Below are 16,970 nucleotides of genomic sequence, written 5' to 3' on the forward strand. Positions count from 1 at the left end.
CTGTCTCAAAAACTTCTATCTCCCTCATCTCTAGCTACATGTACTTGTGCTTCACAGTCCGAGGATTTTGTACCACACAGTTTCACGGGCCGCACCACTGGTTTTGTACACTTTTCAGCTTCTTTAGCATTCTTGTATCACATACTACCCATGACTCAATGGGCCAGTTGTCTGCAGCCCATCTCAATGAAGAAATCAGAGCTACAGTCAGACTTCCCCTCTCCTCCGCCACCCTTCCCAGACAGTTTCAAGCTGTTAACTTGTTCCACTATTTTCCCTTCTATCTCAATTTTCAGCTTCTTCTGATTTCCTTTACTTATTGTCACAGCAACTGGTGTCTATCTGTACTATTTTGCGTTTTACTCTTATTAACATACAAGTTCATAGATTAGTACTAGGCTTACTGAACTTGCGGGCCATTGTAACCCTAGCCAATTATCCCATGTGAGAATTAAATCCTGTGCAGTGTGTCTGCAAAGTAGACACCTTAACCATTATGCCAACCTCCCATCTTTGCATAAAAATTTCATGATAAAAACTGCATGTTATGTTGTAAATTTTGTGTAGTGTACAGTCAAGGATATTTCAAATGTGAGGAAGGAGAGTTTCAGTGACTGCTGTATATGCGGACACTATTAAAGCAAGAAAGCAAAAGCACTCTCTTACATATAACGAATCCAAGCATTACACGGTAACAAGGTAAGAAAGGTTGGAATGAAGCAAGTTAAAGTTGGTATAAAACTGTGATATTGAGCTACTGGGGGAGTATTTGTACTGATCACATATGTGGAATAAACAATTTCCCATTTTTCCAAGGGTGGAAGTATAAATTAATGCCCTTGGTTTTAGTTACAGTCATGGATTTTTTTTCAGCAAACAGGCTTGAAAAATAAATTGACAAAAGGCATGGAAAATTGTAGTTTTCTTGCAATTCACTCCCCCATTAGCAAATGCGCTTGGTGAGAAAAGTCCACAGATGCTGACAATTAACCACGAGAAGTCTGAACAGTGTGCTCTCACCATAAATTACAAAGATTCTTCTCATGCAGCCGCAACGTTATTAGCCCCCCCCCCCACACACACACACATATCAACTGCTTTTAGTTGGAGATTAGCTGCATGAAGGTGCACAAAATTAAACAGAAGGGAAGAGCTCTGAACAGGGTCTATATTATAAAGACGAAAGCTTACTTACCCGAATACCTAAACGTCGACACATATCCCGCGAACTGCATATACACCAAACGCCCTAAACCGCGAAATTCAAAGTGTCGAACTGTCCTACTTCTACCACCCCACTGCCCGTTACATACTACCTACACAAACTAAAATCACATACACACACTAACCAAAACCCTACTTCTAAATCCCACACCAAATCTTACCTATACCACCATGTATGCACTTAACTTAACCCACACCTTAACCCCAAGGTCCGTAACTATCGCACACTTACCTTAAAAAGCTAAACCCAAACAAACTAAATAATCCACACACATACACTTAACAAAACCTTACTTCTTACCCTACACTAAATCTAACATACATCTATGCACTTGCCTTAACCCGCACCCTAACCCTAAGGTCTGTAATTATCGTACACTTACCTTACGGATCTATACTGCAGAAGGGCCAACCATGATGATTCGATGTTTCTGCTTTCGTGCTTCTGGACGATCGATGTTTTCCTGGTTCGATGAAGACGCGTCGACGTTTAGCCGTTCGGGTAAGTAAATGTTCATCTTTATGATATAGACCTCTCTGAACACACTTCACCCAGAGAAACAGAGGAGGTATAGTGTACTTAAAAGGTAAAAATAATGCAGCTGACATTAATCCCCAACACATACAACGTAGGATATAAACTAGGAGTTACAATAAAAAAAATTTTCAACAGGGTACTTCAGTGTATCCTGACTTCAGGCCTGCTGAAGACTGGTAATGCAATCTGAGTACTCTTATCTACCTGTGACAAGACAGACAAAATGCTGCATACTAACATCCTACCAAATAGACACCCTTACACTTGTAGGGAAGGGACACTAGTTAGCAAGGGGGGGATGACAACAACATGGTATTTGGACTGGTGACGGAACTTCTGCAGGTAGGAACCTCAAAAGACAGTACTGCAGTGAAATCACAATCATCAGAACAGCTTATCATCCACACAAGACAACTGTTGTAGCGGTTTTGGTCTGTAAGGAAGGACCTACCATAGCCATCCACAGTTACCACTGCACAAAATTCAATAGTTGAACTTAAGCCCTTGACATTCTCCCTGAAACTGGGCTATGCGAGCCACCTGTGCTGCAAAGGAACTGGATTCGTACCGCTCAACCTCTTACTGCAAGAAATCTGGACAAAACCTAAAATAATGGGGGGGGGGGCAGCAAAGACACCAAAATAAGGACAGACTTTAAAAACTGCTCTTATAAAATTAGAAAGTTGCTATAATACTAGGACTTGTGTTACGAGGCATTTAATGAAGGATATGAAGTATGAAAAAATGTGAAACTCAATGTCATTATTTAAGGACTTCAATTCTCAATAATTTGCCAGAAAGCACAATCTTTACGTGAAAGAGACCACAAATAGGAGGTAGAAATGTGGACAGTGGAGAAGTATGACTGGATTACCAACAAACTGAGAAAACTGCAATAGGGCACAATGACGTCAAATCCTCAAACAGCCTGTGCATGAAAACGTTAACTTCAGGATGGAGTAAGAGATGGAATGGCTTGAAACAGAAGGCATTAATGGCTGGGAGGCATAGACAGTAGATACAAACATTGCCCCTTGAATTATGTTGCAATTTGCACACTACTAGATACCAAAGGGACACACTGCATCAGGAATGATGCACAAGAGGCCTAGGGGAAAAGAACAGAGGATACCAGTAACTATCACAACATAACAGAAAGCCAAGTTTATTGTTATAGTGATGCAGGAGACTTTCCCTCAATAAAAGATCTGAAGGTTGCACATGGTCTTTTTTTTTTTTTAAATAAAAGGGATTATAGCATATGCAACAACTTAAAAACAAAAGGCACAATGTGCTATGAGGAAATTAAATTCTTGTGACAGGCAATGGTAAGTAGAAACCGTAGTCCTTGATAACAGACATTCTTTTTAAAACAATCTTTGCATTGGATGTTTTCCGTTTTTCAGCCATGCCAGCTTGAGTACATAAAAACATTTAACGAAAAGCACCAACAATGCTAAATATAATACAGAAACTATCAGTTGGTTACAGACATATTCCAATTCCAGATGAAACCTGGATTAAATTTCATAAAATTAGTCATAGCTAAGCTGTTGACTTTTTTGGGGAAAATAAACTAAATGCAGCAAAATACTACAAGAACAAACCATGCAAATGACCTCTGCAGACTACATGGTGCAAGGCAACAGACCTCATGCAGCTGGTCGTGGCAACTTACCATTTCCATTTTTCCACCTCTTCCTTCTTTTGTTTCTTTTTGCCTTGAGCTGCATCCCCTTTTTGGCTTTTATTTTCCTTATTTTTGATTTTCTTTTTGGGAGTATGATCCTGTTATTTGAAAGAAGAGAGTTATGCAAGGTTTACAACTGAGTTATTATTGCCGAGACGTATATTTAAGCCAAAGTTATAGCAAGGACAGTAAGAAGTGAATGGGGGTGGCTGCTCCAAGGCAAACTTTTTAAGATATATGATAGGCAGTGTACAACAGGGTCGCTGCAAGCAGTCTATGTACTCATTCAAGTAGAGATGACTTAAATGGCATTCAGTCAGGGTTGCAAATGCTGTTAAGTGTAAGGAGGCATGATTAGCACTGTACAGAATTCCTTTATTTCTAAAGTTTATTAGATGAGGTGCTTACCAAGTAAGGGAGGTGGGGGGAAGGTTTTCTACAGTGCCGATCTCACCCCTTTCACTGAGTCAGTGTCTGAGTTAGGAAATGCAACAAGCAGCAAAGTACAACTCTCTGCAGCAGTATAGTAAGATGTCAGTCTCACACCATTTATAACTTAACAGTACATTTCTTATGGGGAGGGTCAGATACTGCTAAATGCTTTTATACAGCTAAATCAGCTCTTTTTGTCCTGAATTTGTCTGAAGAGGGTATACATGCAGACACACATGACCAAAGACTTTCTTCCACTCTATTTTCATGTTAGCATCCGAATGCAAAAAAGCCATGCAAGAATGAAGGCTTCACCAAAGCTGGTACAACTTTTTAGCCAACTCTAAGCTGCAGTACTTGGTGGTGTGGAAGTAGACAAGGTGGACAAAAAGTCAAGCCTTGCTGCTTTCCTGACTCCCAAATGGAGGCAGAATGCCAATGCAGACATACAAGCAACACTACGGCCATGATGTGTGTGTGCACTTGCCGAACAGAAGATACTGCCGAGATCATTAGTGCAACCATACAGGTGGCAGGGAGTGTGGGGATAACTCATTATGGTTGCCAAGAAGACATCCCTTCTCTGAAGACCCTCACTTACCTAGCAGGCATGCAGCAGAGAACACAAAGAGGAACAGACCAAAACACACATACATGCATAACTTCACAACTACATTTTTTTGAAATTGCAAACTTATTACCACCACATGCTTCAGACACAGTTTAGCATCCTCAAAATAGATATTTACTATATCTGCACTCATTAAGCACAACATGAACAGTGACTACTGTATTGTGCACAGAATGCACCAATTTTGCATGAAAATATTAAATCTAAAAACTTCTCAGGTTAATTTTTCTTGTATTATTTTTAAGGCTCGCTGTATTTGGATTTTTTCCAGCTACTAAAATACAGTAATTAAAAAATCAGTTTAACTATACCAAGCCAGTGACTGCATGTTTGCAATACAGCAAGCTTTAGGGTCAGGAGGAGAACTTAAATGAATAAATAAAGATATGGAAATAGCTTAGCAGAAAATTGCAGCAGCACCGTGTGTAAGCAAAATTGGTTACAGCTGACCCAAAAGTCATTTTCTTAAACAACCCTCCCAAAACACAAGTACTCCATATTACCACAATTTAAAAAATAGCCTACCTCTTCTTCATGTTTTCTTTTCCCTTTTTTCACTTTCTTTTTCACATCTTCAGATTTTACTTTTTTGTTACCTTCGGACTTTATCTTCTTGGGCTGAAATTCGGTACTGTACAAAGAAAAAAAAATGCAACTTAATTCAGCAGCCTTAATGTATTTTCAGTGAGCCTTCCAGCTAAAGTCTTTGTAACACTACATATTTCAAACATAGGTCATTTTCTACAAAGCAAAGTCTCTAGAAATCCACTACTAGGTAGACAGATCAAATAAAATGGAACTCAAATGTTTTTAAGATTCCACCATATAAAGCCTGTATTTTGATCCATTCTGTTACTGCAGTTTCCTGGACTCTGAAGTTGAGGATCTAAAGATAAAGCCACCAACGAATTAAGCACTTGTGCACAATTACCCGAGCTCCATCTAACCCAGTACTCTAGTCCACATATTAGTGAAACATGTAGTCAGGTGATGGAACTTTTTAATCCTATTCACACCAAACACACAAAATGGGCAAGTAAAAAGGAAAGTAAGTTCATCCTGAAAGCAAACAGCAGGGACCTACAGGTGGGTCACAGACACCTGCACACTATACAGCATCCATCCTAATTTACAGGACAAACTGTACGACTGATGAAAAAACTGATGCTAACAGGCACACTAAGAACAGTAGTGTTAAATTGCATCCTTATCTTCATAGACTGAAAAACCAAGAGACTGAATCTCAAAATACAGAAAACTCAAAATACTGAATGATGCAATTTGCTTATTCTTCACTGTCTGATATCCTGGACTTGGTACACATATAATCAGCAGTGGGAATGGGGGGCACACCTCCCCAAATGAGGGGAATAAGGGGGGCTTACCACTTACATTAACAAGGTTTTCAGTACTTTGAAATTCAGTCTTTTGGTTTTTCAGTCTTACAAAGTAGACCCATATATCTATCTATACAAGTAGATAGATATGGGTCTACTTTGTTTCATTAAAAATGCATTTCACTGAATTTCAGTTCACCCTCACCAAATCGCTGAAAGCTCAAATTACTGAAAACTCATGTCATCCGAATCTCATTTCTCTGAAGTGAAGTACTGGCACTGTGTAGAGTACTGCAAGGCGAGAAAAAGGTATATGCCCTTTTCCCCACTGTAGTACGATCCTAGAGTTAGCATAGATAAAGTCAGGTGGGCTGTGCATGTCTATGGTTTAAAATGTAGTGTTTTGAAATTCAGCACTGTAAGCGTTTGGTGAACTATAACATGAAAACAAACTAGGTGGGGGAATACACCCCCCCAACTATATATACTAACTCCAGGATCACACTACAGGGGGAAAAGGGCATATGGCCCAGAAATTGTAGCTACTGGCCAATTGGGCAGTTTTTTTCCATCTCTTTCAACTTTCTGGTTTAAAAGCTGCACTTTTCCTTGTTTCCCACCTTTCCTGTAACTAGCCTAGTCCAGGTACAGAATTGCTGTATCCAGGACTGTTGGTAAGCTTCTGAGCCCCGTAAGCCTTTCTGTGTTGGAGGAAAGCTTTTTAGCTCATCAGTGGGAGTGGTAAGCACGAGGTAGCCTGTCTACCACAAGAGGAGTGGCTCTTGGCCCAGAAATTGTAGTTTATTGACCATTTGGACAGTTTGTCCATCTCTTTCAACTTTCTGGTTTAAAAGACCACATATGCACTTGTTTCCCATCTTTCCTGCAACTAACCTACTGGGAAGCACTAGAAAGCGGAAAACTGATATAAGCCTTCTAGCTTAGAAGAGAGACTCGGGAGTGATTAGATATCAGTTTTCTGTACTTTCTTGTACTTAACCATTTTCTGCCTAAACGCCGATTTTCCAACGTTTATTGCGATTTAAAAGATAGTTGTTTTCACATATTGCACTTATTTGAATGCCTGCACTTTTAAAAGAGGTTTTTTGTTTAAATAATTTAACTGTTGTAGGCTACACATTAAAGTGGGATAGCCTTTTCTGATAGTTTGTAGTTGTTTAAAGCAGTTTTAAGTGTATTTTTTTTTTTTTTTTTTTTTTTTACTGTTTTTGCCTTATCTTTTCAAAAAGAAAAAAAATTCCTTGTTTTCCGCCTTTCTAAGCTAGTTATGTCCAGTTTTCAGGCTAGTGCTGAATTCAGGGCTGTGTTGCAAGTTTCTTGGTTGCCTATAACTTACTTGGATAGAAGGATGTTTCTCTGCTCACCTGTGAGAGAGGAGAGCTTTGAGCAGCCTATCTGTCCCTGGGGGATTGGTTCCAGCCCAGAAATTAAAGGTTTATAGGCCATTTTGGGTTAATTTCTCTCTCTTTCATTTCCCTGCTATAAAAAACACGTTTGCACGGTTTTGCGCACCAGGCAGCACCGGTTAGCTAGGGTTAAATTATTCCTGGCTCCACGGTCTCCTCTTCAGCTTTTCCCTTGAAACTAGTCAAACTCTCAACCTAAGCACTCAATAAGCATCCTACAGCCCAGCACTTGCTCAGACCTAATAGCAAGTACTAATATACCCCACCACTTCATTGCCCAGCAGGGCAAGGCTCTTTATTCACCCCGCACCAACCAAGTGACTAAGCAGCTCACCCTACTATTCAAGCATGACCAAAGGGCAATTTCAGGTGCACTCTCCAGTCCAGCTGGTGAATCTGGGTATCCTGAGGCAATGTTACAACTGCCTCATGTACACGGACAACCCTCGCCTCCTGCCACAAAACACTAACATATGCGAGAAATGCAATTATACAGCCAAACTGGAGGCTAAGCTATCTTCACCCAAGACTGGAACAGACAGTCAAGAGGTGAAGGTTAACACTTGCACCACACCTCCAGCCACACACAGACCTACTAAACCAGCACTGGCAAAAAATACAAATACACAATCATACTCTGAGGCTCCAAATAAAAACCTGCAAACCCATCAGAGACCTCCAAAGCAGACGCCCAAACAACCTGCACCTCCAGTCACAAACAAGACAACAATCAGTGTGCTGCCAATCACAGTCCTTAAGGCGAAATAACATACCTAACACACTAGTAATAAGGTGACTCTACAGTCAGGCACACTGATGTCCACTCACTAGGCTGGACAAGCAGAAAAGTACAGTTTTGTACCTACCATAAATGTAGATGTTCCGAGTGTACACCCTGCTGCAGTCCTCACACTTTGGAATTCCTGCAGACTGCGGGACCGCCTGACAGGATAACCCAAGTCTTGGTCCGGCTTCGGTCGCTGTCGCCTCCTCCCTGACGTCAGTGCGCCAGGGGTATATATATTGCAACAGACGCCATTTTCTTCAGTTTCTTGCCCCAGATGTCAGGTGCCCCCAAAAAGGTAGTCCGTAATTAGTACCAAATTGAGTAAATTTTGCAAAAACACAAAATCCCTCCAGCTATAAGCAAATACATCAGGAAGGTATTGAGATTTTAGCCAGTTAGTTCAGAGGGGATGGAGGGAGGGTAACCTGGACTGCAGCAAGGTGTACACTCAAACATCTACATTTATGGTAGGTACAAAACTGTACTATGTTCATCGTGTTACCCTGCTGCAGTCATCACACTTGGGTTGAATCCCAAAGCTAAGGATGGGTGGAGGAATCAGAGGGCTATTGGAGGCTAGAAGGCCCTGCAGAACTGCAGTGGCAAAGCCAGCTCTAGTCTTATGTAAAGTGGTAAGTGATAGTGTTTGGTAAAGGTGTGTACTGAACTCAAGTTGCAGCTTCCAAAATCTCCTTGGTTGGAACCCCCCTGAGGAAGGCTGTAGATGTAGCCATTGCACTGGTAGAGTGGGGCCTAATGGTAGCAGGAACTGGTGTTCCATAATCGGTATAGCAAAAACGAATGCAATGTCCTATCCATTTGGAAATGGTTTGTTTTGATATAGCCCTCCCTTGTGAAGCTGTAGCATAGGATACAAAGAGCTGGTCAGATTTTCTGAAAACCTTAGTTTTATCCAAGTAGTAACGAAGTTGCCTGTGAATGTCCAAGGAATGCAGGAGTCTTTCTCCTTTGTTCTGTGGATTTGGGAAGAAGGTGGGTAAGTGGATGGTTTGATTTAAAGCCACACTGGAAACCACCTTACGCATGAAGAAAGGATCAGTTCGTAGAGAAACTCTGTCTTGATGGAAAATGAGGAAAGGTTCCAATGCCATTACTGCCTGTAGCTCTGAGACTCTTCTAGCTGAAGTTATTGCTAGCAGCAGGGCAGTCTTCCATGATAGAAGCTGTAGATCTGCAGAGAAAGCTGGTTCAAAGGGAGGCAGCGCAAGTTTTTCCAGAACAAAATTGAGGCCCCATGTTGGTGTAGGTGCTCTCCTGGGGGGGTCTAATGTTTTTGCCCCTCTGAGGAACTGTCTTAGAAGTGGATGCGAAAATAAGGGTGGATCCATGTTGCAGTGGGCTGAAATAGCTGATGCATGGATTTTAATGGAAGAAAAAGGAAGTCCTTTGTGCAACATCTCAGTTAAGTAAAGTACTGTAGAATGAGGCATGTGAGGCTGAAGTGCATCTTGGTCTTTAGCTTGGTTCCAGGCACAAAACCTTTTCCATTTGTCCGAATAGGCCTTCCTGGTGCTGGGCCTCCTAGCTTCCAGAATAACATCCATAACTGCTTGGGAAAAAGGAGCTGGCTGGATGCTTAGGTGATTTGCCATGCAGCCAGATTTAAGGTTTTGAGCTGGCTGTGAAGACTGATTGTTTTGCTGTGTGAGCAAATGGGCAATTTGTGGTAAAATCCAAGGTGGGCCCTGGGCCATATTCCTCAAAAGTGGGTACCAGTGCTGGCGTGGCCAGTCTGGGGCTATGAGTATCAGTCGTGGTCTCTCCCTTCTGACTTTCAAAAGCACCTTTGTGAGGAGAGGCAATGGAGGGAAGGCATATACTGTCAGGTTTTTCCAACTGAATGAGAGTGCGTCCACTTTCCAAGCTTGGTGGTGCAGCATCCTTGTACAAAATTTTGTTAGTTGATAGTTTTGAGGACTGGCAAACGGGTCCATGTCTGGAAGGCCCCATTTTTGAGTTATTGCAAATACTTGTGGACCCAGTTTCTACTCGTAGGGATCCATGATGTTTCTGCTGAGGTAGTCTGCCAATGTGTTCTTTTTTCCTGGCAGGAATTGAGCTTGTAACCGAACTTGGTAAGCCAGAGCTGTGTTCCACAAGGTCATTGCTTGCCTGCATAGAGGGTAGGAGTGTGTACCCCCTTTTTTATGTACCACATTACTGTGGTGTTGTCCGTCCTTATTGTAAGTTGTCCTGGATGTAATAGATTCTTGAAGGCTGTCAGAGCATTCTGTACAGCTAGCATCTCTTTTTGATTGATGTGCAGATTCCTTTGATCTGCAGACCATACGCCTTGAACGCACTGTCCTGCCATGTGTGCCCCCCAGGCATAGTCCGATGCATCAGTTGTCATAGTTTGCCTGGCTGGGGGCAAGGTGAAAGGCTGACCCTTGTTGAGGTGACATGCCTGTGACCACCATAGAAACTCCTGTGGTAGGCAGGGAATGAGAGAGAGTGTCCAAGCTGTGGCTGTGTTGAGACCATATGCTTTTTAGGTACCACTGTAATTTCCTCATATGCAGCTTTGCAAATGGTATTAGTAGTATGCACGATGCCATGAAGCCCAAGGCCTGCAGAATTTTTCTTGCAGGTAGTTGGGTCTTTGTTGCCATTGTTTTGAAATATTGAGTCAGTTGTAGTTTGTCTGGCGTCAGATAAGCCTTCTGGGCCGTTGTATTCAAGCTGGCACCCAGGATTGTCATATTTTGTGAGGGTACTAGTTTTGATTTCTTTTCGTTTACTGTGTACCCTAGGCAACTTAGAAGATGTTTTACAAATGCCAGATGTTGTAAGAGAATGTCCTTGCTTTCAGCTTGGAGGAGGCAGTCGTCCAGGTATGGGTATATTTGAATCCCTCTTGTCTGCAGTATGCAATTACTGGTACCAGAGAATGTCCTTGCTTTCAGCTTGGATGAGGCAGTCATCCAGGTATGGGTACATTTGAATCCCTCGTCTGCAGTATGCAATTACTGGTACCAGGCATTTTGTGAAGACCCTGGGCGCAATAGATAAGCCAAAGGGTACTGCAGAGAATTGGTAATGGGTTGAGGTATCTTCTGCAACTTTGTCTGATAGGGACATGCAGGTATGCCTCCTTGAGGTCCAACATTACTAGCCATGCTTTCTTGCCCAACATGGGAGGAAGCTGCTGTAGTGTTAGAATCCTGAATTTGGGTACTTGTAAGAAGGTGTTTAGAATTGAAAGGTCGAGAATTGGTCTCCAGGCATTGTCCTTTCTGGGAACTAGAGAGAGTCTTGAGTAAAATCCTTGGCCTTGCCCTCGTGTAGGTACCAGCTGAATGGCTCTCATGTCCATGAGAGCTGTAATTTGTTTTTGTGCCTCTGCCCATTGATTTTGTGGCAGGTTTGGCATTCCTCTTTTCATTGGCAAGGTGTGAAAATGGAATCTGTATCCTCGTGAAATTATGTCTAGGACCCACTTGTCCTTTGTGACAATGTGCCAGTTGTTTGAAAAAAGTGCGAGTTTTCCTCCCAAGGGGGCTGCCAAGAGAGTGTTGCTTGGCCAGATGAGGTGCAAGTCATTGAGTTTGCCTTCTGGTAGGATGGGACCCGTCTTCTCCTCCCTTCTATGTTGCAGTGCCCCATTGTCGAAGTTTGTACTGGGCTTATGGTTGTCCTCTGCCTCTTGGACATCTGTATTTACCCCTCTGTGGTCTGTCAGTAGCTAGAAAGGACCAATTTTTTGTTGGCCAATTTCTGCTGAAGCGAAGGGGCTGTACCTGTAGGAAATCTTTGACCGTCTGCATAGATTTTGCCTTATCCTCCATTTTCTTTAAGACTTCTTCTGCTTTAACTCCAAAAAGAACATCCTGCTGTAAGGGAGCATCTAGAAGCTTTGCTTTAACATGATCAGGCAGAGCTTGTTCCTTTAACCAAGCATGTCTACGTATAACAGACCCAGTGACAGCTGCTCTGCTGGAGGCCTCCAGAGAATCAAACCCACATTGTAAGGTGCGTTTGCCCACCTGTTCAGTTGCATGCAACAGATCCTGCATTTCTTTCAATTCAGACTGTTGAGGGAGAGTGGTGATTCTTTGCTTTAACTGAGAGATTAGAAATTGATGACACTTAAGCATGTGAAATTGGCAATTTAGTGCCCTCATAGCTAAAGTGGCTGAGGTGTAAACCTTTTTCCCCATCTGTCTAGTGCTCTGGAATCCCTTTCAGAGGGCACAGGATTTTTATCCATAGAAGCCTTTGCCCCTTTGGGACCTAGGGAGATGGTCTCTGGGTCAGCAACAGGACTTTTATATAGAAATTTATGGGAATCAGGCACTCTGTAGTATCTGTCAGGCTTGGCCGGAGCAGGAGGTAGAGAGTCTGGGTTCAAACTGGATTCTAAGTAAACATCATCCATAATGTCCAACACGGGTGGGATGGCAAGTGGTCTGTGCTGGGAGAGTAAAAGAAACTCTCTGAGCCTTTTCTTCAAGTCAGAGTAGTCCTGACCTTCCCAGAGGAAATGTTCCCTCAGTGTGTAAAGTTTCCCCGAAGGAATAATCTTCAGGAGGAGAAGTTGAGGGAATGGAATGCTCAGCATCAGAATCTTCATAAGGGGAGAAGGGGTAATCTTGGTCTTCAGAAGAGGCTGAAGAAATGGACACTTGTTCAGGGGATGCATAATCTTCCTCTTGTCTAGGCCTTTTGCCAGGAGGAGGCTGGGAACCCCTGATTAGAGATCAAATCTTCAGCCATTTTGAGCATCTGTTTCTTAGGCATGGGGCCTTGAGCAAGGGACTGAAACGCAGTCCTTTTAGATTTAACAGGAGTCTTCGTCTTAGGATACGTTTTAATGGTAAACGTCACCGGTCTGAAAACGCCTTCAGAAACCGAAGGCGTTTCAGCAGCACCGGCATCTTTATCAGCAATGTCATCGGTAAAGCCTGAACAAAATGGGTGCATCGGCCTGGTACATTCCGTCAAAAGTTACGAAGCGGTCTCTGGTTCCAAATCTGTGGTAGTCAGGGGCTGCATCGGAGCCTCACTGAGTACCGGAGACTGGACCAGCCGAGGCCTAGGAATCTGGTTTAGGCCTGGGCTGTCTGTCCTTATCCTTGCGTTTTTTTTGTGCACGCCGGTAGTCTGTTGCTCCGACGGCATACTGTAATTTCATTTTCTACCGAAGTAGTGTCATGCGAAATCAAAGAGTCTTTTAATAGGACGTTTATTAAACCTAGCACAAAAACGACAACTAGTGACGTCATGGTCTGGGCCTATGCAAGGTATACAATAAGAATGAAAATTCTTATGAGGTATTTGCTTCCCACAAGAAATACAATTAAGTTTTTCTGACATCGGTCTGAGGCAAGAAAAGTTTCCCCAATGGGGTACTTACCTTTCGGTCTGAAATTCGAATTAGAAAATCTCAGGAGTCGGCCGACAAACACTTGCGAACTGCTTCTGCTTCGGGCACCGCGCAGCAATAAAGACTGAAGAAAATGGTGTTGGTTGCAATATATATACCCCTGGCGCACTGACGTCAGGGAGGAGGCGACAGCGACAGACACCGGACCAAGTCTTTGGAATTCCGGCCGACTGCGGAACCGCCTGACGACAGGATAACACAAGTGTGATGACTGCAACAGGGTAAAATGATGAACATGTTACTGTTAGCTGCCTGTTGGGAGCCAGAATCCACAACATAACACAAGCACTCGGGTCACTCCAGAACAAGTACAAATATGACACTGTAATTGCTCATGTTGGTGTGAATGACCTGAGAACTCCTTGGACTACATGAAGAGAAATGGAAAAGCTCTCTGATCATGTAGCCCAGGCTGGTATGACTCTGACCCCGAGTAGCATCCTGCCCTCACCAAAAATGATACCTCAGTATAAAGCAAATGATCAATTTCAACAACTGGCTAAGCTTCTGGTGTCAAAGGGGCTCCAGTGTCAGTCAGCCTGGGACGACATGCTCAACAAGCCCCGTTGCTTCGCAAGAGACGGCTTGCACCTGTCGCCCCTAGGCTTTCGAATACTGGCCAAGGCTCTTGCTGTCCCATAGTGTCTTTTAGGAAAGGCTCAAAAGTCAAACCCACCTCCGTAAACAGCACAATTAACAAAAAAACGGAGGGTTATGCTACTCCACGTCAGAAGTTTAAATCTCAAAATGCACATGCTCAAAGCACTCCTCAGTATGGAGAACGTCGACATCTGTGCAGTAACTGAAACCTGGTTCAATGCTCCAGAGAGCACCCCAAGCACTACTGGGCGACAACTCGTACCACACGTTTCGGCCACATAACACGGACCGAAACACAAAAGGAGGGGGTGGATCCATATTCATCAAGGATACCTACACCTCTAGTTTAGTGATGCAGCAAGATACCACTGAGTTCATCCATGTGCAACTAACATCGGGCAAATTTGCAATGCAAATTCTGGTCTGCTACAGACCACCCTCCATGACCCAGGACCACCACTCCACTTTTCTGGAGACACTGGAAAACATGAAGGTCCTATCGAACACCCTGATATTGGGCAATTTCAATTACCCTACCATTAACTGAGAAAACTACTAGAGTACAAACTGCCAGGCCAAGCACTTCCTGGAATTCATCAACTCAAACGCTCTGGATCAGCTGGTAAACTTCCCTACCAGAGGTGAAAACATACTGGACCTAGTCATCACAAACATGGGCGACAGGTGTTACACACCGGAGGTCAGTCACTGGTTAGATCAGACCATAAACTAATCACTCTGGATGCCCACACCCCACCAACACCCCCAACTAAGAAAACAACAGTAAAAAACTTTTCTAAAACAAACTTCACCTTACTTAAGGCAGAGGCAGTAAACTTCACAGCCCCCACGCTAATGGATAACGCTGCCCAAGATGCAGAAACCTTTAAAAAATGCACTCTATGAGCACCTACAAGGATGCAAGGATAGTGCTATCCCTAGCAAAACCAAGACTCACTCCTCTAAAAGAAGGAAACCAGTCAGGTGGACCCCTGCCATAAACAGGCTATACAATAAGAGGAGGAAACTAGTTCAGAGTAAAAGCACATCCCAAGAAGGAAAGGTACCCCTGATAAATATCAGTAAGAAACTAAGGTCCCTCCTAAAATCATCCATCGCTAACTTAGAAAGAAAAATAACCAAGGATTCAAAAGATAACAAAAAGCCTCCTTCAGCCATGTTAAGAATCTAAGGGGTAACGCGCAGATATGCACTCAACTAGTGCAAAATATACTTAACCTACTGATATAGCCAAAATCCTGGCAGATAAGAGACGGTGCAAACTTCATCCCCCTCTCACCCCCAAAAAGGGCCCACAAAAATACCAGAAAAGTGTAGCGTCCCAGAAATCAGACGCACAGGTGAAAATCACCTTTCCAAAAGCCAAAAACCAGAGAGAAAATGGGGCCAGCTGGTGTCCCGGGACGCATCTTGCGCGAACTACAGAACGAACAAATCCCCCACCTAAACATAGTGTTCAACCTCAGCCACTCCACAGGCCACGTGCCCACAAAATGGCGCACAGCAACGGTTATCTCAGTCCACAAAAGAGGGGCCACAACTGACCCTGGTAACTATTACCCCATAAGCCTGACTAGCCTGGTCTGCAGGGCTATGGAGCGCATCATAATGGAACTCATTAACAGACATTGGGAACTTCCAAACACATAAACCGACCTAGTTCGGCTTTATTAACGGCTGATCATGCCTATTAACATGGCTGACTTTTTCAAGACAGTCACCAAGACCATAGACGAAGGAAAGGATGTTCACACAGCCTACTTTGACCCCGCCAAGGCTTTAGACACAGTTCCCCACTCGGGTATTACAGAAAAACTAACCAGCCTGAACATAAGCCACTATGTCACGGGATGGGTTGCCAAATGGCTTACAGACAGAACTCGCACAGTAAGAATAGCGGGCTCCAAGTCCGACTCTAAACCAGTCATAACTGGTATCCCTCAAGGCTCGGTCCTGGGACCCCTACTGTATGGCGTATACTTCAGAAGTACAGCCAAACACAGGAGGACTATGGCTAACCAAGTTCCCAGATGACTGCAAACTGGGAGACATAATTGACTCTGGCTGACATGGACATCCTCCAAAAGGGCCTTACTGAGACAGACACCTGGTGTCAAAGTCATGGCCTCAAGCTAAATGCCAAACAATGCAAAGTCATCCAGTTTTGGAAAAACAAAACGCCCACGAATTACCACATACATGGCAGCCCACTTAATACAGAAGAGGTAATAAGAGATCTCGGAACCCAGGTAAAAAGTAATCTCGCCTTTATAATCATATTGACAAAGTAGTTAGTAAATCCTTCAATGTGGCCCATCTAATTACTAAAGGGTTTGAATCTAAAAATAAAGAGGTTATTGTGCCCCTCTACTCGTCACTCATCAGACTCATCATAGAATACAATGCCCTATTTGGGACGCACCTCACAAAACACTTCCAACAGCTGGAGAGACCAGAAAAGTACCTCACCAAGAGGATTACTGGCCTCAAATATATGTCCTACGCAGCCCGAAAAAAACTCAAGCTGTACTCAGAGGAATAACACTTACTCGAAGGTGATATCTGCCCGACTTACAAACCTATGTCCAACTCAGAATGGATGGGCATGCTCCACCTAAAGAAATCCAAATCACTGAGAGCCACGCGCTCCAGTGAGCTAAAACTCACAACAAAAAATAGAACATGCTGGAGGGATAGATTCCGGCCACAGAGACTCCCCTTGCTTTGGAACAAAATTCCAAACTACATAAAGGCAGAGAACCTCATTAACACTCTTCAAGAAAAACCTAGACTAGTGGATGGGTAACAGAAAATACACCCTTGGGTCACATCACTGGCACTGCTTGACAGAGGATCAGTTAATTAACCAATGCGGC

At 43.2% G+C, this 16,970-nt stretch overlaps 1 protein-coding gene across 1 annotated transcript in view; it reads right to left on the reverse strand.

The window, feature by feature from the left end:
- LOC122802395 (DNA topoisomerase 1-like) overlaps positions 1-16,970 on the reverse strand; it is a 498,452-nt gene that overhangs the window by 302,777 nt on the left and 178,705 nt on the right. Inside the window, exons 7-8 of the mRNA XM_044072020.1 lie at positions 5,041-5,146; positions 3,441-3,550 (exon numbers count right to left, since the gene is read on the reverse strand). Of these exons, the coding sequence (XP_043927955.1) occupies positions 3,441-3,550; positions 5,041-5,146 (216 nt within the window). The remainder of the gene's footprint in view (positions 1-3,440; positions 3,551-5,040; positions 5,147-16,970) is intronic.

Source organism: Protopterus annectens, chromosome 5.part0, assembly GCF_019279795.1.
Source record: "Protopterus annectens isolate FY-2018-M chromosome 5.part0, PAN1.0, whole genome shotgun sequence".
In the NCBI taxonomy this organism is placed as follows: Eukaryota; Metazoa; Chordata; order Ceratodontiformes; family Protopteridae; genus Protopterus; species Protopterus annectens.